At 39.7% G+C, this 23,603-nt stretch overlaps 1 protein-coding gene and 1 long non-coding RNA gene across 2 annotated transcripts in view; one reads left to right on the top strand and one right to left on the bottom strand.

Moving 5' to 3' along the window:
• The first annotated feature begins 365 nt into the window (after nucleotides 1-365).
• On the top strand, nucleotides 366-15,323 carry LOC110833170 (homeobox protein Nkx-6.3). The gene is made up of 3 exons (XM_022070881.2): nucleotides 366-1,766; nucleotides 12,089-12,282; nucleotides 13,011-15,323. The coding sequence occupies exons 1-3, from the start codon at nucleotides 1,367-1,369 to the stop codon at nucleotides 13,209-13,211; spliced, it is 795 nt and encodes a 264-aa protein (XP_021926573.1). The 5' UTR covers nucleotides 366-1,366; the 3' UTR covers nucleotides 13,212-15,323.
• Nucleotides 15,324-23,603, bottom strand: part of LOC110833171 (uncharacterized) — a 22,631-nt gene continuing 14,351 nt past the window's right edge. Inside the window, exon 2 of the long non-coding RNA XR_002544145.2 lies at nucleotides 15,324-16,942. This is a non-coding gene — a long non-coding RNA (uncharacterized LOC110833171). The remainder of the gene's footprint in view (nucleotides 16,943-23,603) is intronic.

Genomic DNA, 23,603 nt, shown 5'->3' with positions numbered 1-23,603 from the left:
CAAACAGCAACTCCGCCTTCGATCCCGTTGAGCGGACCAACAGAAACTGAGAACCTCGCGCAAACCTGGCCAATGGCGTGATTCAATTGATCGCAACTGCCGTCTGTTGGTGCTTCTGGGAACTGAGTGTGTGATTGTTTATGATCATTTCCAGTCTGAAAGAGGGGAAGATGGCTGATTGCAATGGGTTTGTAGGGGTAAGAAGAAGAAGAAGAACTACGGAAAAGGACGAACTTGGGAGCGGGGGAGTTGGGGGCACACAAAACTTGAATTCTGATTGTGTAGTTAGACTTAATCAAGTTGAACATCGGGTCGAACAGGGAGCTGTGTAATTTGTATAGAGAACCAACCCGCCCCCACCCTCAACACGGGGAAACACCTTTTCTCCTACCCCTTCCAAGACTAGCTCAGCTCCTAATTAAGATTGTACTCAGAGAGAGGGGAAAACAGCACGAAACCATAAGGGGTGTTTTGAGTACAATTTTTAAATGGCGGGTGTGTTAACGGCTGCTGTAGATACGAATGCACCAATCAGATGTGTAAACAGGGTGAAGTGATGGTGAGCTTCCAAGTTTAACCAGGGAATCTGCCGGCCAGTCGAGTGTCCATCTTCCTAGCACAAAGCACGCAAGAATCTGGCAGTGACTTGGTGAACGTGTTGTAAGTTTTCTGCGGAGTGCGTACCATCGTCAATACTGACAGGCATATTGTAAAAACTGGAGACAGATATTCGTGTGTTTGTAACGTATTGCGTGTAGCAAGAGAACCACGTCCGTGCAATCTCTGCTGTATGAGTGCCGTTTAAAATTTCGTTATTTTATCGTTCGAGAACGACAATATTTAAAAGTCGCTTAACGAATGCTACAAATCGTTACAGGGAAAAAAAAATCGCGGTATTGTGAGAAATCGCTCGTTTTTTTAATGCCCGGAAATAACATAAATGAACAGTTGCATCCGTAGGTTATAACAGTGAGGTCTGTTGTCATTTGGAAACATGTAATTGTGAATTGTACGAAGGAAATGAAGCTTGATGAAAAAATATGTAGCAACTTTAAAAATGTCGAAATCTCTAGTAGTTGTATAGAAACTGTGAAGAACACTTAAGAGACAAGAGTTCAAATAAAATTAAGGTACAGCGAAATCAGTAAATGTTTCGAATAAATAAAGCTACACATTTTATAGCTAATCTTCGAATAAGTGAATTACAAATTTTACGTTATATTTCCGAACTGAACATTCCTTAAAAGCTGTATTTGATATTTATTACATACAGCGAGGGCGAGGTTAGTGATAACACCTGTGCGTCTTGTAGCTGGAAAAACTAACAGAAGTCAGGATATCTGCATTCTTGCACACAGACAGCATTATGATGCAAAACCCACTACTGGGATATTCTTCGTTCTCGCACTTCCTGGATTTCCGGCATCAGCAGTACCCGCTGCCGGTTCGGGGTCCAGCCATAGCAAGTGCGCCGGCATCGCCTTCACCACTGTTCATGTACTCGGCACTCCGACAACAAGCCGTCACTTCCAGAAGCAGCAGCAGTAGCAGCGGAGGAGGAAGCCCCAGTCCACCGACCATGGGCAAATCGTTCACGATAGACGCAATCCTGGGGTTGAGGGACGCTAACAAGTTGGACTGTGCTGCAGGAAAGTGCATGGCAACCGACCTCAGTACCGGGGCGAAGCACCCTGAAGTAGCCACAGTCGAGGCAGTGCTCCGTCATCCGCTGCAGGCCTCGTATGGCGTCAGAAGACCGAGTCAAGGTCAGTTTGTAAGATAAATCAATCCTTGGGTCTGTGGGCTTGGATTTCGCACTGTCGCCATTATTAAAATCCGTCAATAGTTTGAGATTTGAGGTTATCACGGCGGTGTGGATAATGATGCTCTTCTGGGTTGCGTACGTAAGAACCTAAGAGTGTACACGGAGTCACAACCAAGAAGAGAAACGTATGTCTGTCTTTTCGGATGTTACGCCGTGCAGTCTGCCTACTGCATCCATCATCAGGGCGATTAATTTCTACCAGACTACACGACGCTACATCCCACAAGACAGCCAGCCATCTTCATGTCCCCGTGAAAACCTGAAATCTTATCCAGCAGTAAGACCTGAAGTTTGACGACACAGTCAGACAGAAAAATTGGCCAAGTGCAAAATACAGACAAAGAACAAACATTTTTTAAATAAAGAACAAAATTTGGGCCTAGTTGACCTGTGTATATACTTGCTACCTCAGGATTTGTTACTAAAATGTCTAAACATCCCTGCCAAATTAACTCGTACAGACAACAGATTATAGTGTAAGACTTGAGGTTCTCACAGCGGTGAGTATGAAGATTTCTGTCTTCTGGGTTATTGCGCTGTGTAGTCTGGTCGATGTTAACCAACGTTTCAGAGGTCATACTGCCTCCGCCATCAGGGCGATGAGTATGAAGATTTCTGTCTTCTGGGTTGTTGCGTTGTGTAGTCTGGTCGATGTTTACCAACGTTTCAGAGGTCATACTGCCTCCGTCATCAGGACGATTCTTAGTATGAAGATTTCTGTCTTCTGGGTTGTTGCGCTATGTAGTCTGGTAGATATTTACCAACATTTCAGAGGTCATACTGCCTCCGTCATCAGGGCGAGTCATCGCCCTGATGACGGAGGCAGTATGACCTCTGAAACGTTGGTTAACATCGACCAGACTACACAGCGCAATAACCCAGAAGACGGATATCTTCAACAGATTATAGGTTACCGAGCCAAGGGATTTTGTTCAACTGATTAAGCCGATAACATATTGAAAACAACGGACCTATTATGAGGTCGAAAGGGCAATACTAAGAAGGACTTTATTAAGCGAAAACACGCACGCATAAGACCAGACACTGAATAATAAAAACGAAATGAAGTGTTCAGTGCGTAGACCTACCCAGTTTAAATAAAGCCTATAACCTTCGCTAAATATTTTGTGTGTAAAATATAAAATAGCAACACGACTGCTATGCTAAGTATGTCTAGCTTCTAAATTATCCTATATTAAGCCTGTAACATAATATAAGAATAGGCCTGTAACTTATTTAATTTTATAACTTGTAATTCGGCAAAGCAGTCTATCACTTCAGCCATAAATTGCTGTGTAAATTGTTCTGGCCTAAATCAATTTCTATAGTTCCTTTAACCAATAAACGTGACGTAGAAGAACTTTACAAAATTCGTTTTTTGTTTCCAGAACTTTGTAGGTAGTCTATGTAGGACTTACGATCATAATCTGTCATAAAATTCAAAATCCATCGTTCCACTGGCACATCATAGACATATTTAGTCTGTTTTCATGAAACTGAATTAATGTTTTCTGTTAAGTAACACTTCCCATTTAACGCACGCAGGGGAATTGCCCACTAAATTCCGTTGTCCACAAACCCACAGTGTGATAGCAGGCTATTTATTACCCAGACTGCGTCAGTGGTACAGAACCGAAGGCTTGTTCACCGTTGTTAAATATATCCTGCCCGTGCACTGTACAAATTTAATCTTTTATACCGTGTTAAGATGGCTGTCTTCTGGGTTGTTGCGCCGTATAGCCTGGTAGAATTTTACCGACGTTTCAGAGGTGCTTGCTGCCGCCATCATCAGGGCAATGATTACCCTGATGATGGAGGTAGCAAGCACATCTGATGGCGACAGCAAGGACCTCGGAATCATCAATAAATTTCTACCAGACTACAAGTCGTAATATCAGAGTCATCTTTACACTAGTCGCCGTGAGAACCTGAATCTCTCCAAAATACAATACCACGTCAGTCAGGTCTCTGTGAGTCTAGGGACCGTCGTGTTAGATGTGGCAAATTCATACTAATTTAAAGCTATTATCGACTTAAGTTGACAAGATAATGAAGCCGCGCCAAATTATCAATTGCAAACATTGCATCCGCTATAAATGTCTTTCCAACAGGGGGGGGAATATCGACTGGCAGGAACGTCATTTAAGTCATTTTAAAGGAGCTTCTTAACAAGAGAAGATGAACTGGCAGATAAGTCAGTTGCGGGCAAGACACATTTTCTACGACCTCAATTTTGGAGCGAAATTTAGACCTAACAGTTCTATCAATCAAGGCGTGTAGCATGGGGGAAATAAGAAATGCGTAAAAAGTTTCGTTGGATAGTCTAGAGGAAAGAGATCACACCAAATATTTAAACATAGGTGCAGAGTGGAATGCATATCAAGACACGGGCCGGTTGTGGGCTCTTGTGAACACGGTGATGAACTCTGGGGTTCCAAAGAAGCTAGCAGGTATCTTCTCTAGCTGATCGCCCTGATGGTCGAGGCAGTAAGCGTCTCTGAAACGTCGGCCAATCCAGAAACAAATATCGAGTGAACCCGACACCTCGCATATGAGGATGTTCTCGTCATCACCAATGACACGGAAATAATTAAGCCATAAGCCTAAGTTCTATATATTTCTATGTAAATTGCATATGTTCATAGAACGTCTTTACAATGAGTGTCATGGCGGCACGGGACGCTGCCTCGGATCAGAGCCCCGAATTTATAACAAATTGCAGTTCTAGTTCGAGCAGTCAATCAGCAAAATTTAAAGTTTTCGGTGCCAGCCCATAGCTCAATCGTGATGAATATGCTGTGACAAGCCCCCCCCCCCCCCCCCCCACTCGCTCCCTTCTGAATCCCACACATTTTGTGGATGCTCAGTTTTGACTCAATTAGTGTGGACGTTACATTCCGTGTGGCGCTGCAGTGCCCCATAAATAACTTACATAATTAGCTTTATGTTGCAACAATTCACAAATAGGCTGCATTTCCTTTGCCGCCATTTTGCGAATACGGCACGTTCTACGCGTACTTTGGTTCGGATTTGAGGTTTTCGCGACGGTGAGTCCGAAGATGGCAATCTTCTGGGTTGTAGCGCCGTGTAGTATCGTAGAAGTTTGTCAGAGTTTCAGAGGTCCTTGCTGCCTCCATCATCAGGGCTACAGCCCAGAATACAGCCATCTTTGTATTGCGGTTTGATGGTTTATTTCAGTTTGCGTCGAAGCCGGTTCAGACTTAGTCTTCGTGCTTGTTAGCGCGATTACTAATTCCGTTATTTAACTCGTTGACCTCGATTTGACCTCAGCTCACCACGATCCAAGCCCTCATTTGTACATAAACGTAAGTTCTAATTGTTCTGTGTAAGTAGATTCTTTGCAAATTAGTCAATCCTCCATCCAAGAATCCTACTGACTATCTAAAGATTCATTGTAATGTAAAAATAAAGCTGTCCCTGGTTCTTAAACTAAACACCGCCAAGAAAACGTATGGGAGAGCGATTATATATAGCTCCACGCGTTCTTAATCTTGGTATTAGAAATGCCGTTTTACCCCCGAAGACAGACACTCAGTACTCAGCACTCACTGGACATGAAGCTTGGTGAGCCACAGAGCCGACCTGGACTTCGTAGCGAAGATAAAATCCAGTCCTAAAGGGAATCGAACTCCAGCCAGTAGCTTATTCACTGAATAATACTGAACTGACTTATTCATTTTTCATGTTCAGTGGTAACCACATATACCACCTGCTTTAACAGTCAGTAACGCTGCATTTTGTATTTATGGGTTCGTATGATTCTCAAAGCAAACATGGATTTTTTCCTTAAATATCATTAACGAACTGATCTTTGTAATGGAAAAGACTTTTGATAAAGCGCCCTCTGCCTGGCTGCTGGGCAATGAGTGCAATTAATGTACCGTAACACGGGTCTTTTAGAGTATTATCTTCAAAGATTATTATTATTATTTAGTGTTCTGTCTGACGACAGGTCCATATGAACAGGATCCTTCCATCCTTTTCTCGGACTGGGACCTGTTCATATACGTTCTTGGCAGATGATCCAGAAGTGGTTTGCCATTGCCTTCTTCTGTGTGTGAATGGAGTAATTGTTGGGATGCCACGGAGAAACCGGGGAAGCCCCCGGAGGAAAACTCCGTGTTGCCTAGACCACGGCCTTGCCCAACACAAGTTATAAATTCGGGCACCGCCGGGAATCGAACCCGAGACCCCAGGATTACAAGGCCAGCGTTCTAATCGCTAGACCACCGTGGATGTTAATATGGCTGCAGCGCGAATTTTTAGGTCTTATTTTAAAAATAGCGAAAACCGAATTTTCTGGGTCAGTTTACGGATTGGTTTGGTATCAGTAAACCAATGGGCTACGTAGCGATATATGCCACTTTCCCACAAACCACTACGTGAAATATAATTAGCAGTTACTATTTGAACGACCCAGCAATAATAAAGTGCCATAACAAACTGGCTGATTTGTTGACCTCGAGTTCCCCAGCCTTTCGAATAACAAAGAGAACTGAAACCAACGATTGGTAGACCTACTTTATAACTAAAAATTGTTTTTGATTCTGCAACATGTTTTCATTATTTTGCAAATTAAAATCGCCCCCCCTTGGCCGACGAATAGTTGGCTAGGTTGTAATGAAAAGCTTGTGGTATTTTATGCACAGAACACAGCGAACCGTATTTCAGTTCTGGTCAGTGCATGACTGTTCTAAGTCTACATTGGTAACTATACTGCCCATTTAATTATCAAAACGTACCGTGTTCATTGCCCTCTCTCTGCAGAGTCCGGCAAGACTTCGTTCGACGCTCTGGTCACTTTAATATTATTATTTCGATAGGCAACAAGTTATTCGGTTTATTTTAAGATAAATTAAATAATTTATATTTGTCTTGGGCGGGAATCTTCATGGTACGCAGAATCGCTAATGAAAACGGTGGGGGGGAATTATTTTTGTTTCGGGGGCCACAAACAAGCGATATGTCTGTCACCTTAACCCAGCTCATTCATCTCAAGAAAAAAATATTTCAATTCACGGAACGGTAAATACTGACTTAATGATGAAAAGTTTATTGGACATAAAACGTGTTTAAATTTTTTCTGTATCTTTGATTCACTATTATAAATGTTTACATAGTTGCATTCAAGTTAAGCTCGAGGTGTGTGCAGAAAGGCGTGTGGGTCTTCACGTAAAGCGCCAATTATTATCGTCCAATTCCAACCGAAATTGGAACACGTCGACAAATTTCATTACAACTCACCAACATCAAATGTTATGAAAATCCGTTCAGTGATTCGAATGCTGACAGACAAACATGGCGAAACTAATACGCACATTTTTTCAAAATCGTTCGAAACGCGCCAGAAAGCAGGAATGTTCAAATCAAAGGCTGCTAGGGAGCCTTGGTTAACTACCTACAAGTCCATACTGAATCGCAAATCAGGCCCGCGAGAACTTCAAATCTCAGGCACCTTCCAGCTGGTGCAGTCATGTAATAACCTGTGTCCAAGCTCAGTTTAATTAGAATTGCTCACATTTTAATACAGAAACCAGATATAGGACGAAGTAAAATTTTAAACTCCACAAAAAGAGGGCGAAGACTATCCGAAAGAATGAGGGGTTATTCTCCATTTTAATCAATAAGAAACTAGCAAGTTGTGGATGGGTGACCTCTCAAATACGACTCCATTCTCTGCGCACCGACAGACGAACGAACAACGCCAAGTTCACACTGACTTCAGTGATTTTTGATCTCGTAGAAGTTTACCGACGTTTCGAAGGTGCTTGTTGCCTCCATAATTCGGTTAATGAGTAAGCCGTGGGCGAGGAATTTCTCGGTAAAGTTCTAGCAGATTATACAGCGCAACAACCCTGAAGACAGAAAACTTTGAGATACAGCAGGTCTCGGAAAACGCTGACAGTTGGCTCAACTTTGACGTTGTCGACCAGTCGAGAAGATTTTAGTTCAGGTGCACGATTTCTTATTCCAAGCGTCTGGCAGGTGTGTGAACGATAGCATTTTTATAGTCTACGTACAACTTCCAACTCAGACACTAATACAAAGTTTATTTTAATAAGAGCATTTGAATTATTTACAATGCAAAAGTAACACGGAATGGTTGAATACGATATTCAACGAATCACATAATAGTAATAAAAGAGGCAGAGGTGTTCATTTTTCATTGCATTGATATAGAAAAAGAATTACTATTTGTTAGATTTACATCACTTTTGAGACGTACCCCAAGACTAATATAATAGCACTGTGAAACATTTTACAGCTCGTCGCATTCATGCACACACAATGAAGTGATTGTACCACGCCATTAATTTCTCTTACCACCCTCTCTCAACCACTAAATATGCGATAGCATATAATTCATCGCATTGTTCTGTTTCAAACAAGTACATTTTTTGAACAGGACACAAATATTATTTTCTACTCCAGTTATAATTTCATAGGGACTAATCAGCCTATAGATCATGATTTATTGAGCTGCACATGTAAATCCGAACAATTGGCTCTTATGTAGAGTCTGAGTAGACTGTAATTTGTTTCTGCCGTTCAAAATGAACATTATACATCCCGACACGTGGCATATTTTCATTGTGTGGGTAAAATTGTGAAGTTAAACACTCGAAAAGTTAATTCGCTGTAGCTTGGTGACTGTCCTTCACGTACACGTGTAGAGGGGACGTTAAACGGCGTGTATTAACTGGGCAGATTTATCTCAGACCCTCTGTAAGCATAATGCATGAAACGGAGAACACATTACGGGTTAAATTGCTTCCGCCATTTTTGAATTTAATTTCCAAATAAGCTTGATATTTTTGCATGAAACAGGTACAGAAACTACGCCTAAAACTGTTTTATTAGCTACGTCTTTACAAGATATATTACGAAAATTAAAAATTAGTAATTGAATTAAGAGTTTATAACATACACCTGATGACGGCTCTATGAAAGCCGAAACATGTCGAGAATGTTCCATATGTAAATCGAGTACTCGATACGGAACAAAGGATAATATTTTAACCATTTAATTATCTTATATTACTTTATTGTGATTGACGGACAATTTTAATATATTTTAAAACTATTTTTACTTCTTTACAGTTTACAAAAAAGATCGCCTTCTTAAAAGTGTTTAAATATCTGAAAATTTTGTAATATTTTACATCAGAAATATGACTACAGCACAAGTTATCTCATTCGGAAACACTGGTGCTTTCTGTCTGGGTTTATTACACTGATTATTCCATGTTTTTAACAATATAAATGATACGTCATCATACCGATATGTTACCGTGAAAGCCCGAATGTTGGTGAAAACTAGGGTTCACCAGATAAACCTAGGTTTTACCAAACTGTGGGTAAAAGCCCATATTCCACGAGAATAAGGTAAAAGTAAAGAGAAGGGTATAAATGTAGTAACTCACGGTTGTAATCGATGTTAGTTTTTCGGTTCCATGAATAACAACTTTAGAAACATACATTCCTCATCTAAATTGTATTTTTAAAAAAGATTAACAGAAGTCAAAATAATAGATAAAGACATTGCAAGAAATATAAAAATTGTGAAATAAAAAAATATGGAAAATCTAACCTAACCTAACATTTTACTACGTGATTATGGTAAAACCTAGATTTCACCAACATTCGGATTTTTACGGTAACAGAAACGCTAGATACAGAAGATTGTTTAAAATACAAACCCAAACTGAAGGTGAATATGGCGCACATGTACGGGATCTACAACTTCGATGGGCAGAGGAACGTTTGAAGAATTGTAAGATTTGAGGTTTTCTCAGCGGTGAGTATGAAGATTCCTGTCTTCTGGGTTGTTGCGCTGTGTAGTCTGGTCGATGTTAACCAACGTTTCGGAGGTCATACTGCCTCCGTCATCAGGGCGATGAGTATGAAGATTTCTGTCTTCTGGGTTGCGCTGTGTAGTCAGGTCGATGTTAACCAACGTTTCAGAGGTCATACTGTCTCCATCATCAGGGCGATTCATCTTCTGTCTTCTGGGTTGTTGCGCTGTGTAGTATGGTCGATGTTAACCAACGTTTCAGAGGTCATACTGCCTCCGTCATCAGGGCGATGAAGGTTTCTGTCTTCTGGGTTGTTGCGCTGTGTAGTCTGGTCGATGTTAACCAACGTTTCAGAGGTCATACTGCCTCCGTCATCAGAGTATGAAGATTTCTGTCTTCTGGGTTGTTGCGCTGTGTAGTCTGGTCGATGTTAACTAACGTTTTAGAGGTCATACTGCCTCCGTCATTAGGGCGATAAATATGAAGATTTCTGTCTTCTGGGTTGTTGCGCTGTGTAGTCTGGTTGATGTTAGACAACGTTTCAGAAGTCATACTGCCTCCGTCATCAGGACGATTCATGACCTCTGAAACGTTGGTAAATATCGACCAGACTACACAGCGCAACAACCCAGAAGATAGAAATCTTCGTTTGAAGAATTCATTGAATTTAAGCTTCAGAGCAGACGGACGCTGTGATGAGCAAAATCCCCCCAATATGATCCCAACAGAGACACTGTGTCGATTACTACGTGTTCCCCTGTGATCAAGAGGAAAAATTAATTGGACTTTAATCTGTTGGTAATAAATTAATCGGTTCATTAGTCTTCCGTACTTCGCTCATTTCCGGGCGAACGCTCGCTGTCTTGTCAGCGACACCTCATTCTGCTCGAGCACAGTTCCTCGCCATCCGGGCAATGAACACACCATTTCACTGAACCGCAGCTGCTCCGTCCGCTGATTGTTATGTAAATTACATGTGTTGATGTTCATTTGCTTCCCGCATGAGTGCTGTATCATAAGCCCATGCCATTCATTCACTGTTCGCGCTTACAAGTAAGCCTGTAATACGTTTCATGTTATCAGACAAGTTCTCACAAAACACTCAAGCAACAAAGATAGCCTATAGCTACTTGTATTTGCCACATCGTATTAAAAACCCGTTGAAATTTAACAAGAAATTATTTACTGCTATTCGTGAACAATTTTGCGATGCGTAGGCCTGTTCTGAAAAGGCGCTATCGGATAAAACAGCAATACGCCGACTGGTGTCAAGTTTTCGCGACTCAGGAAGTGTTTGTCTCTGAAAAGGGCTCATCGAGCGACAAATCAGCTGACATTACATTTCAAGCAATTAGGCCTAAAATAAGCTGCAGCAACGGAGTACGTCTTCATGAATTCGGCATTGTCATTGGTTTCGAGTTTTGTGCTTGAAGGGGTGGTAGTTAGGGTCGCGTTTTAAATGGAACATCCTGTACGATGTATGTAGCCTAACTGTCCCGACGCTCATAAAAACAATATAAAAAGAAATGCCAAAAATGTATATTTGATTAATAATAACAGTGCGACGTAGATGTTGGCGGCTGAACAATAGAGAAAATTAGTTTTCGTAATCGGAAGCTGAGAACAAATTAACAGATGCATTCTGCACTGTTTGAATTATAGGTAAAAGTAAAGTAAATTTTGTCCCACTATACGCCATGTAGGCGCTTGGGGTGAGTGGAGGTATAACTCCTCTCTTCCTTGACCTCGGCACTAGATGGGGGTGAGTGGTCAGCATCACTCCCCGGCCGGCTTTACCCCCGGGAAAGGACCCCCAGTACCCATTGTAGAGGAGGCTGGGTGGGCCCCAGAGCCGGTCTGGACGCAGAGGCTAGAGGAAAAATCCTCTGCCTCCGTCGGGGATCGAACCCCGGTCGTCCAACCCGTAGCCAGTCACTATACAAAGTCTGCTTATAATGCCATTTTCTCAAGTACTGCTCAGTATATGAAAGAAACAAAGTACTTGATGTAAAATTCTTTAAACAAGTTCTAACAATTTGATTTTACACTTCATCTCTTTTTTGATATTCACCTGACCTCAGAGCTAAAGTTCAATTGCTATTTTTCGGGCAGACACCAACATTTTGATAAGCGAGATTCTTTACTTCATCTGTATTACATTTTAATACACGTACTTGTATTTGTTCCAGTTTCCTCGAGATAGGAGATGGTCAGAACGATCTTTGCGAAGATATGAGATTTTCAAAAAATAAATTTTAGTATTTATTTACACAAATGTGTTTAGTTACTACTAAAACCTATGCTAGACCTCTGAAAATATTTGTTACTATCGCAACCAAGTCGGACGGTTACGTGGCGGGAAACAGAACTAGCGACCGGACACTATCAGCGCTCTAGTGTAGATAACCACTGGCATTTGTGTATACAGAATGTTCTGTTTCAGCAGACAAGTCTTGCGACGTCGCGACCGGTGGTGGTGCAAGTGGATGCAGCAAGAAGCCCGCTAAATCGAAACGCGTTCGGACAATCTTCACTCAAGAGCAACTGGAACGCTTAGAAGCGGAGTTTGAGCGACAGCAGTACATGGTAGGGCCGGAACGACTGTACTTGGCTCACGCACTCCAACTCACAGAAGCTCAGGTAGGCCACATCACCAGAAATGCGCACTTAAAAACAATTTGTCATCAGAAGTAAACTTTATTCATGAACGTGTAGAAATTAAGAAAAAATTTTGTCTTGCAGAATGATGTAGCCATTAACCACAACTGTACATGAAGTGCAGACTTTGACTATTGATTGTTAAAGGTGGTACATGCTGTTACCACTGGGATTTAGAGGGTTAAGACGCACGATTAAATAGAATGAAGTGTTTAATAGTATTTTACACGTCTGGTTTCAGTAATTCATAAAGTAGTAATCGCAGTCAGAAAAAAATCTAAATTTAGATTCCGCTCTGATTACAAGTGAAATCAAAAAAGCATGGGAACTACTGATATGTGGTTCCTTGTACATTTTACATAGCCAAATTGGAGCAAAGAATTCAAGTACAGATACCCCACGATGTGCTTGAACGTCCACTGCATTAGGCTGAATATCAGGATCACCTGCTTTGATTCCGCGTGCTATTAACCATGAAAATCATATTTGTACCCTATGATATGCGCATTTGCGCCACAGAGTACATTTGTGGGTTTCGTATGATTCCCAAAATAAACAGCGATTATTTTCTTAAACAGCATTTACCAATCAATGTTGGGATTAAGACGTGTATTGTCTGATGTAGGGACTAAATATTTAAACGATGATCTTCGGCTTTAAAATGTTGAGGTGGTTGAATTTTACTAAAAATTATATTCTTCTGATTTTAGGTTAAAGTGTGGTTTCAGAACAGACGAATCAAATGGCGAAAACAACATTTAGAGCTGCAACATCAGAGATTGGCCGCGATGAAACAGCAACTCCAGCACCAACATCTGCATGGAGAAGACGTTGAAGACAGTGAAATAGACAGCAGCAGTGGAGACGGGGTTAGCAGTTTCCCTGCAAGAGTTTCACAGCCTTCCGAGTGAACCAGCTTCACTGAGAAGGCCCAGACGCAGGTTTCAGCACATCAAAGCCACGGGCTACGAGACGATGTGAAATTTATTGCGTTGTGTAAGTGTTCTAGAAGCAGGAAAATCAACGAACGGACGAAGAATTCAATGCCTCAGCCATATGAACTTTGCACTCAATTTGCTTTTTACTCTGAAGACACTGGAAAAACATTTGACATAATTAAGGACACCGAATAATATTTTGATGACAATTGTGCTATCAGTCTCACAATTGAGTGTTGATTACTACTGTGTTGAGGTTATTGACACAATCATTAACTAAAAACGCTGTCTGTTAAAGAAATCACCAAACAGGGGAAAAATAGGAGAGATAAATGTATACAAAACTTTTGTCGGAACTCATAAAGCGGAAATACAGTTTGGAATACTTAGGCGCAAATGGGAGGTAAACGAATGGCGGGTAATGGTGTGGATTGGATTTAAATGGCTTGAGGTCCAATGCCGAGCCCTTGTGAAAACGATGATCAACTTCCTGGTTTCATTAACGGGTGGTGTTGACTAATTGAGCGACTGTTTCTAGTTTCTTAAGGACTCTGCTCAATGGAATCAGATTAAAGTTAATACTGATACTTGGTGATATAACAGACCTCTACGAGTAATACATTGATAATGTCCAGAGGCTACACGACGTTTCAAGGAACTGGCTCTCGTCTTCAGGTGATTTCTTGTCGTACTTACAGGCTTATCAGTTGTTGGTGATGATAATGTCAACGACTGGCTTCGAAACCAGGACATTTTTTAATAATATCTAAAAACAGCCAGGCTCCGAAACGTCGAGTTCAATCAAATATATACCTCAGACAATAGGCATTATCAATAATACTCGTATCACCTAACAGTAACTGTGATCAAATCGAGACTGGAGGGGAGGGTCAGATCATGTAGCACGCAAAAGACGTGAGAACTACACAATTTTTGTCTGGAAGTCGGGTGGAAAGAGAGTACTTAGACGAATTAGGCTCAAATGGGAGGATAATATTAATCTTGATAAGTTAAATAGGATATGAAGATGCTTCTTCATCTGGCTCAAGATGGGGTCCATTGGAGGGCTTTTGTAAACACGGTAGTAAACCTTATTGACTCGTTGAGCAACTATTAGCTTCTCAATAAAGACTCTGCTCCATGGAATTAAGTTAGTTTTTCGTAAACTGATATTTGAGTTTCTTTGTCATTAGTAACATCCTTCCACAATCAGAAAGGAATCAGTTTTTACTGTGCGAATATTGTATTCAGTTTTATATATTGTTTTAATAAGGGCAACTGAATGACGTCTGAATAAAATAACGTTTACGTATCTTATTATATTACATATGCTGTGAATTACGTCAAAGGACAGAGATTTGAGATTCTCAGCTGTGAAGGTACCGGTATTTGTCTTCTGGGTTGTAGCCTCGTGTGGACTTGTTAGTACATACTTATGACGTTATAATCTATTACCACTAAAGATTATATCAAATTAGAGAAAGCACTACGTTTTTCGGTCTGCTAGTATTGCAGCACGTGATTTCATAGGTCACATACGTCACAGGGGCTTCTCAAATTTCACGTACTGTAGATACCAATGTTTCGTAGTAACATACTGTCTCCATCTTCGCGTTACAACACCGAAGATTAACATCAATGCTTGAAAGTATGATTCGTGTAAGAAACGAATGAGACGATATTAAAACCTCAAGTGTATTTGTGAAGATATAACAAAAAGACAGACTGCTGGGAGGACTGTCAATGCTATTATAATCGACGCGTATGACGTATTCTGCGAAATTAATGCAATCTATGGGTGGAACCCAAATGTAGCAAGTAATGCACATATATATCGGTCAGGTTTATAAATTAAGTCCATCAAGACGAAACCTCAGAAATACCAAAATGTATAATGTAAATTATGTCGTATAACTGTTTGAAATGAGAGAGCAAATTTATTACACAACGTGGGTAATGCTGTAAGTTAAACATGTGACGGAAATTCAGATACACATTACATTGACTAGAGAACACGCCTGTTGACAGTAAAAGTTCTAATGTTGTGTACTTATGTAAATATAAATAAATAACATGACTCCTGAATACTGTAGTTGAGAGTTTTATTTACACATAATTAAAAAGATATAAACAACACACGAGAGAGAGTGTCTGTGTGTGTTATTTTGCGGCGACATTTAGATTCCAAATAAATCATCGGTGATGAAGGAATACATCTATGTCAAGATATCTTCGGCTGCAAACTTCTTGTTCTTATTCTTCAGATTAGCTCTGCTATAAAAGGGCTAGTCAGATGTACAAGGCCAAAAATTCTAAAGCCGAAGTCAGTCTCCAGAGCTGTGCATACAGCCTTCTTAACATTCCTATCAGAGTTGATTAAAATTACTTCTTACGACTACACCACATTTATTTGTATAAATTTAGCTATGATTTATCGATTTTCAAATACGAGGCCATGTTACACGAGTTTAAGTACATTCCTATCAAAGAATGTGGAACTAACTTCAGATAAAGGATAAATAACACTTATTTTCAAGTTTCCTTACCCCAGAGTAGGTTCAACTTTGCTTTATGTAACTAACAAAGACGAAGCGAGAGCGTATTTTAAAGTTAGAAACGACTAACCACTCTCGTTTCACTGGAGCTTACTATCGATTACGTACCACAAATATCGAAAAGAAGAACAATCGACTCCATCGAGAATCGAAATCAGTAACACATGTAGGTACATGCTTCTAATGCACTTAGGACCGGATACATTTCATCACAGATTAATTAGATCGTTTTGTGGTTTTATTCACCTCGCGTAAACACTAGCACAATTTTTAATATGTTTCAGAAGAATTTACTTTCTTACTGGTGAGGCTAGCAAGAACTATATCTGAGTAATGATAATATTTAATGGTCAACGTACAGGCACACAGTTCCTATAATTTCCACTGGTGCAAATTCCGAGTAATCCCAGACTACAAAGAATACTCCACGCATTTAGAAACAGCTGGTCTCAACAGTTTCTTTTAGTGCAAGACCACGGGTACTCGGAATAAATCCTGAAATACCCGAGTGACAACCAACTTAAAAGTCTATTCGACATCATCGATGCTGAGAAACCCTTAAGAATATCTGAGTTGTTCCCTTCTTGACAGGATATCCAGGCACTTAACCTTCATTTTATTAAACAGATTTTCATGTCAGGTCACAGTACAACTACACAAGGTGTTTACAAATCTTTACCAACCAGAAATTTTTTCCGACTGACAATTTTCCCGCTCAGTGAAAACACACCTAACGACATAAGACAACTGAATATACAACGCTGATACATTTCCTGTTTATAGAGGTTTAAAACAACGGAAATTCTTAGATTTCGCTTAGAATATTGGCATAATTTCCTTCCATCAATATCTTTCAAAATTCCTATTCGGATTCTTTCTGACTCTCTTGCAGAGCAATGTTCAGAATCCAGAAGCTGTGACAGCCCAGTGGATATATGGACCAGGTTAGGGTTCGATTCCAGGCAGGGTTGTAATTTTCTGTACGCCACAACTTCCAGTCAGGCTCAGGGATCCTACCAGCCTTGTATCCAGTAAATAATGGAAGCCTTTGCTCGGGGTTAAGGCAGCCGGAGCGTAAAGCTGGCCACTCACTTCCTTCTAGTGCCAAGGTTAGGAATCTGTTCAGTTTTGCCACCACGTCCCCACAGGCTAGAAAAAATTGTGTTCAAGCATAAGGGCTATTTGGTTGAAAATCGGCACATGTCCTCCTTCTATATTATTATTATTTATAGCTGATAATATAATACGCCTCCTATTAGCTGGTTGTGAGCGTCTCGTATCCTCAGAATTTTAATTTTAAAGTTTTATAATAGGCCGCCTTCTCCTTCCAGCAAGTGGAGAGATCTTCAGCAAGTGAAGTGTTACCTCTTAATTAAACTTCCGACGAACATGCAAAATTTATTAAAATCACAAGTACCGTCATATTGTGATATAATATCATATTTATTATTCGAGTTTTATAGAAGCGAAGGCATCTGGCGATGATAAAAAATAACAATTTGCTTCGCAGGTTCCGTGGTTACCGTGTTATATAGGACACCACAATATCTTCTGAGCTTTCTGTTTTATTCCGTGGTGTTTGGTGGCAAAGTGGCCCAAAGACACTGTTTCCTTGAAACAGTATAAAATTATGAGGTCACTTCCTTAAGGCTGCCTGCTAGTACATCAGCAAGCCAGTGAGGGGTCGAAAAGTCTTGTGGAGGTACAAATTTGGAATGTCTGTCACCGGAGCTGCATTAAAAATTAACACATTTAAACCAAATTTCGAAATTGTCTGGTGTTATTAAAACGCAGATATTTACCTATTTTATTTATTAGATGGTATAGTTGCGTCATATTGTGAAAATATATTTAATTAATTATTCTTGTCCGTCTACTCACAATTTAAAATTTTTAAAATTAAAATTAAAATTAAGATAATTAAAATATCATGTGATGTTCCTATCGAAACATTCGATGTTCTAAATGTAAATCGAATGTTTCGATAGGAACATCACATGATATTTTAATTATCTTAATTTTAATTTTAATTTTAAAAATTTTAAATTGTGATTAGACGGACAAGAATAATTAATTAACTATTTTATTTAGTCTTAGTCCACATAGGACCATACTAAACGTCATCTTATGTGAAAAGTTCTATATTTTAAAATTAATTTCATATGATAAGAAAGTGGTAAAATTTTTGAACCCTTTGACGGATTTTCATGAAACAATATATTTTTCTGTGCCAACCCCGAAACTGAAGCGACAATAACTCCACAAATGCCACGTTCTAGCTATTTTGTTTGGCGATATAGATACAAAAAATAAGCAACTTTTCCTAAGGTAGGCCTAATAATCTACATCGTAAAACATGGCGATTTCAAGAAATTTATATTTAGCTTTCAGTTTCATATCTGAGCCAATCGTGTGAATCTTTGCTTAGAGACGGATTTTGAACGTATCTATAAATCCGTTTAAGAAACGATTTTAGTAGGCCTTTATTTATTTATTTAGTGTTCTGTCTGACGACAGGTCCATATGAACAGGATCCTTCCATCCTTTCCTTTTCTCGGACTGGGACCTGTTCATATACGTTCTTGGCAGATGATCCAGAAGTGGTTTGCCATTGCCTTCTTCTGTGTGTGAATGGAGTAATTGTTGGGATGCCAAGGAGAAACCGGGGAAGCCCCCGGAGGAAAACCTCGTGTTGCCTAGACCACGGCCTTGCCCAACACAAGTTACAAATTTGGGCACCGCCGGGAATCGAACCCGAGACCCCATGATTACAAGGCCAGCGTTAGTAGGCCTATACATGAACAATTACAAAGATGGCGCTGGCGTACATTTTGGGGTTACCTTGGATGTATTTAACATATAATTAAAATCTGTAGTAATGGTAACTGCGCCACCTAATGTGTCATTAATTGCACAATAATAAATTTATTACGATAAAGATTGAATAATTTGAAGAAAATATGGCGTAAACTTTATGGTTGGCTCATAGCAACAAATAATCTGCATATTTCACACCATTTTGCATAAGAAATGCATTACCCGAAAGTTAGTCTACATCCTATAATAGTCTATGGACCCTATAACCTACGAACTCCACGACGCACGTTGTTCCTTTGATCAACCACTGATCACCTACTAAAGATAAGAGATTTGAGGTATGATTCCCCGAGAAGTTAGTATTTACCGTAAGTCTACAAGACACCACAGCACAGAAAAAACAATTTCGAAAAATATTTAAACCATTCCCTGCTTCTACAGAACACAAAGTTTCGCAGCATCGTTCACAGGAGTCGTCAGTGGAATCTATATTGATCAATCAAATCCGGTCCACATCTTACTACCGTGAAATCCATTTTAATGTTATCCGTATATTATTTATGTGTTTATTTAAATGGGCTACGATTAGAATATATGCCTGCGGCCGTTGTGAAAATTAAAATATATCTTAATGCGTCAAAATATAAAAACCCGTCCCTTAATAATTTTGGGGGGAAATTGTTATGTAACAGGTCTCTCGTTTTATTTATCGAGCATTAGAGATCCTTGGAGAACCGAAACCATATTCCTAAACCTAAAATAGACTTTAATTATTGTCGCCCTCGCCCCTCAGGCTCTGCAGAAAGTTTTCATATTTGTGGGTTGGGCCACTTTTGGTAACAGTCTTTTATGCATCTCAGCCCAGAAGAGGAGGGAGATAAAAACTTAAAAAGACTAATAATAGAATAAAAGAACCGTCATATATAGACCCTTTATTCAATATTCATCCTCTTCAATTTTTATTACAATAACAGCACACATTTTTATTCTTTCCCCCACTACTAGCATCCTACTCACTGAAATGAGGAAACAATTTTTTACTGGAGCGAAAAGGCACAAGGCGGGGGCAGAATTTATTATGCCGCGGAATCTGCATCCTCAGTCTGTATGCATATTATAAAACGAGCTCACAAACATGAGGCAGTAATGCGAAAACGTTACAGATATTGTTACTCAAGTGTCTCCGGGCCTCACCTCATCTCCCTTCCTTCAGACTCATTTTTATTCTCTACTCTTGCGGTCTTGTTCCAAAAAGATTCAGAAAACTAATAACTTGTACTGAATCAGCTTGCTAATGTGGGAGAAGACGAGCGGGCCTACGTTTTATTTCCAAACCGATTTAAACTGGAGCTCGTTTGTGTCATTTTAAAATTGAAACCAGAGAATACGGTGACGACTTGAGGCCTACGTACGTAATGACTAATTTATTTTGCTAATATTATAATCAATACTCATGCGAATATAATTGAAATTAATCCCTTTTGACACAGAAGACTTAAATTAATGGTTAATTAATTTAACCTGACCTAACCTAACCTTCTTGAGAACCTAATAATTATTTAACCTTACAAGTCGAGAAATTTCATACCGTTTATAGACCCCCCTGGGTACATTGCAGCGTCCGCGACTAGACACTATCCCGAGCCAGAAAAATCCATTTCACATCCTATGTCTCTAAGATACATTTTAATATTATCCTTCGATCTACACCTTTCTCTCCGAATTTCTCTCCTTCACTGAGATTTTCCCACTTATTAGGCTACTTAATGATCTGACACATATTTAAGCGAATAAATATAAATACATTTCTCATATTCAGCCTTTAATGAAACGTGAGATTTCTTTGGCTTAGTTTATACAGTTACTTATAAAGACTACATTTATTAATTCCTTTAAATGCTAGTAGAAGTTTAAAACAATTTGACAAACAAAACTTTTATTCTTCAATAAAACAGATAGGCCTAATTAATTGAAATTTGCATTTTATTTGAATTTTTCGTCATAATAGCAAATATTTCGCATTGTCTTACAGACTCAAGTTCAGTGTAAATAGGCTCACGTATACATTACATTCAGCTACCTTTTCATTGCAGAGTGTTTACACCGCAAAAGATCGAGCTTTGCATTTAACTGTTCGTATTTGCAACCACATGCTGGCTAATTCCCTAATTCCCGCTTCCACGGTTCATCATCCCCTAGACTGGAGAAATAGGCGCTTCACTCTCATGTCTCCCAGACCAGGACACACATTCACCCTCAACCACCCTTATCCAATGCAGAGAATAAAAGCCAACAAGCTACAAAGCCAATATTGTCATGAAGCTCCTCCAACCCCTGCATCACCAACTACCCTTATAATATACGTTTCAGCAGATCTAACAAGGTGGATATTTATTAGACTAAAGTATCAGTAACGGGTGAAAAGGGACGGAAGATGATAATACTGTCTACGGAGTGGGGCTGGCGTCTGGTTCTGTATAAATGTAACAGGGAACCAACTGCAGAAAACCAAAATGCGTAAACCTTAACTACATGAACTCCGCAACAATATAAACACTGCGTTCGTTTAAATATTATCCTCCCGTTTGCGCCTGTGGACTCTTCCTTCCAGTCTTCAAAATCGAAATTTTGTGTGCATTTCTCATCTCTCTCCCATCGTTTCAACATTACGTGGTGAAGAATACAAATTACGTAGTTCGTCAATATTAAGTAGTCTCCAGTCTCTCATTTCGTCCTTTTTAGGTACAAATATCATCAGCACCCCCGTTCTCTGGAAGCCCTCAACCTGTGGTCTTCCCTTAAAACTAGAGACCAAGTTCTACACCCATAAAAACAACAGGGGTATATAATAATACCATAATTTTTTAATTAGATTCAGTAGGCTATATAACAAAACATTTCGTAAGAAAAACTGGATTAAAATTATTATAATCATTACCATTATTCATTCATTAATTTAGAGAAGTCACCAAATATTATTACGGGGATTAAATCAGACAGGATTTGACAGCAATGAACCTACGAATCCCATTAGATATAGAAAATTAGTAATGAAATGATTAGGAAATTAATCAAGTTTCATAAAATTCCTACCATTTACCATAAAGACAACCTTATATATACCACATTCTTTAACATTCAGTAATGCCGAATTTGTTCACACAGTGTATTTATAGGTTTCGTGTGATTCTCAGAATGAATGGCGATTTATATCCTTAAACAGGGTTAACCAGCTGATCTTCGTAACATCGCCTCGGTATGAAGTGGATGTTCATAGACGAACTTCGTGTTTCAGAGGGTGAAAAGCCCGGGAAACATAATGAAAATCCTATTTTCCTTACACAGGAACACGTGTGGCGTTAAAGGAGGAAAGGTGGTTCAAAAACAAACGTAAAATCTTGATATATTTATTTGAATTTTTTGATATTAATTTCGTCCTAAAGAGCCAGAGACAAACGAAACGAACTTCGAAAATGAAAAACATTTTCTATTCCGGTCGGTAAGTTCAAATAGCCAACATTTCTGCACTACAAATCCCAGAAACTGCTGCATCGGGGTGGCAGGAAAGCGACGTTGGTAGAGGCGTGTGGAGGGGGGCGTCGGTCCATACAGTAGAACGAGGGGGAGGGGGGGCACACAAAGCAGAGCCTCGCCCGCTTCGTCTCTTTTGATTCCTGCTATTAATTGAAATGCCTCACATTCCACGTATACAACGAGTGAGAGAGAGAGAGGGGGGGGAGTGCACACGGCGCAGCGAGCGGTGACGGCGACGCGTATCGCACGCGCATGCGTGTTTATTATGAAGTGCACAATACGAAAGGTAATGTATAAAAATGTTTTACACCCAAGAGTTTTCTTTAACTTGAGAGAGATTTCTGCACGCCGTATTCAAAATGGACAGCAACAACTGTTTTCTGGGGTTTTACGCCGTGGTCGATTGGCCTGATGATGGTGGCAGCAAGGACCACCGAAACGTCCATAAACTTCTACCAGACTTAACGGGGCAACATCCCAGAGGACAGGAGTCTTCATACTCGCCGCATGAGAACTCAAAAGTCCAAAATCTCCAGCAATTAAAAAGGTTTCTTTTATGTTGCAATTAGTGTAAAGTCATCTGAAATTCTATAGCTAATGATTTATTTAGTGTATCTTCATCTCTCATCCTCTTTAGACATTTCCTATCTCTCTTTCTCACCTGCATTTCCTTCCTTCGTGCAATCCCCTCTCAAATACTTTCCGTCTCAATTGGTCTATTCAAAGAGTTATAATGGGTTGTTGAATGTGTATTTGTTATAGGATAAACAATCTTGATTAGCTTTAAAAAAAGTGGCTAAAACTATTTATCTGATCATACCGTGTTTACTTTTAAACCTTTCCACTGATATTATAAAGTATAGAGAGGTAAATAATTAAATATTTCATTTCAAATTTGTATTGTGATATTTTAGTCCAGTCTAATATAGAACTGAAGCGTGTATTTCATTCTCCTTTCAATTATCCTTCTAGCAACACGTTCACCTTTCTCTGGCGGTACATTTAGCCGCGCTCTCAACCCAAACTGGGCTTGAAACAGAGCTGGATGGTGTATTGGAATTACGGGTTGCGGCGGATTATTGTGGGCAATGTCTCCGGCTAACAAACGAATCTGCTACTAATATGCAGTAATTGTGGCTGTGCATTGCGTGGTGAACCACAGAGAGTTTAGAACAGAAGGGGTTCAGTTCAGATGGCATATTAAGCGTTCAAAGTTATATCAAACATTAAACCCTACAGCGTTCCAGCGTAACCAGGCAAAAATTGTACAAGGCAGTGAAAATCATGTGGCCTACAGGAAACCCCAACAAGTTAGTGGATTGTTTACGATTTCAAAGAGTATGAATAGCATGAAACCTATTCAGAGTACAAACAAACATAAATACAAAAAGGTAGGAGTAACGGCGAAATTCTGACCGCTACGCCAGGTAATAGTTCGGAAATTATTATTTCCGAACTT

This window comes from Zootermopsis nevadensis, unplaced genomic scaffold (assembly GCF_977971745.1).
Source record: "Zootermopsis nevadensis isolate Lab colony 2312 unplaced genomic scaffold, Znev_1.0 Znev_ptg000001l, whole genome shotgun sequence".
NCBI classification, from domain to species: Eukaryota; Metazoa; Arthropoda; class Insecta; order Blattodea; family Termopsidae; genus Zootermopsis; species Zootermopsis nevadensis.
This window is presented reverse-complemented; position numbering and strand designations above follow the sequence as displayed.

Bases quoted from the DNA above. Each gene is read 5' to 3' on its own strand.
- LOC110833170 (XM_022070881.2), top strand. From the start codon at position 1,367: ATGATGCAAAACCCACTACTGGGATATTCTTCGTTCTCGCACTTCCTG. The intron at 1,767-12,088 runs GTCAGTTTGTAA...CTGTTTCAGCAG, and splicing joins CGTCAGAAGACCGAGTCAAG to ACAAGTCTTGCGACGTCGCG. The intron at 12,283-13,010 runs GTAGGCCACATC...TTCTGATTTTAG, and splicing joins TCCAACTCACAGAAGCTCAG to GTTAAAGTGTGGTTTCAGAA.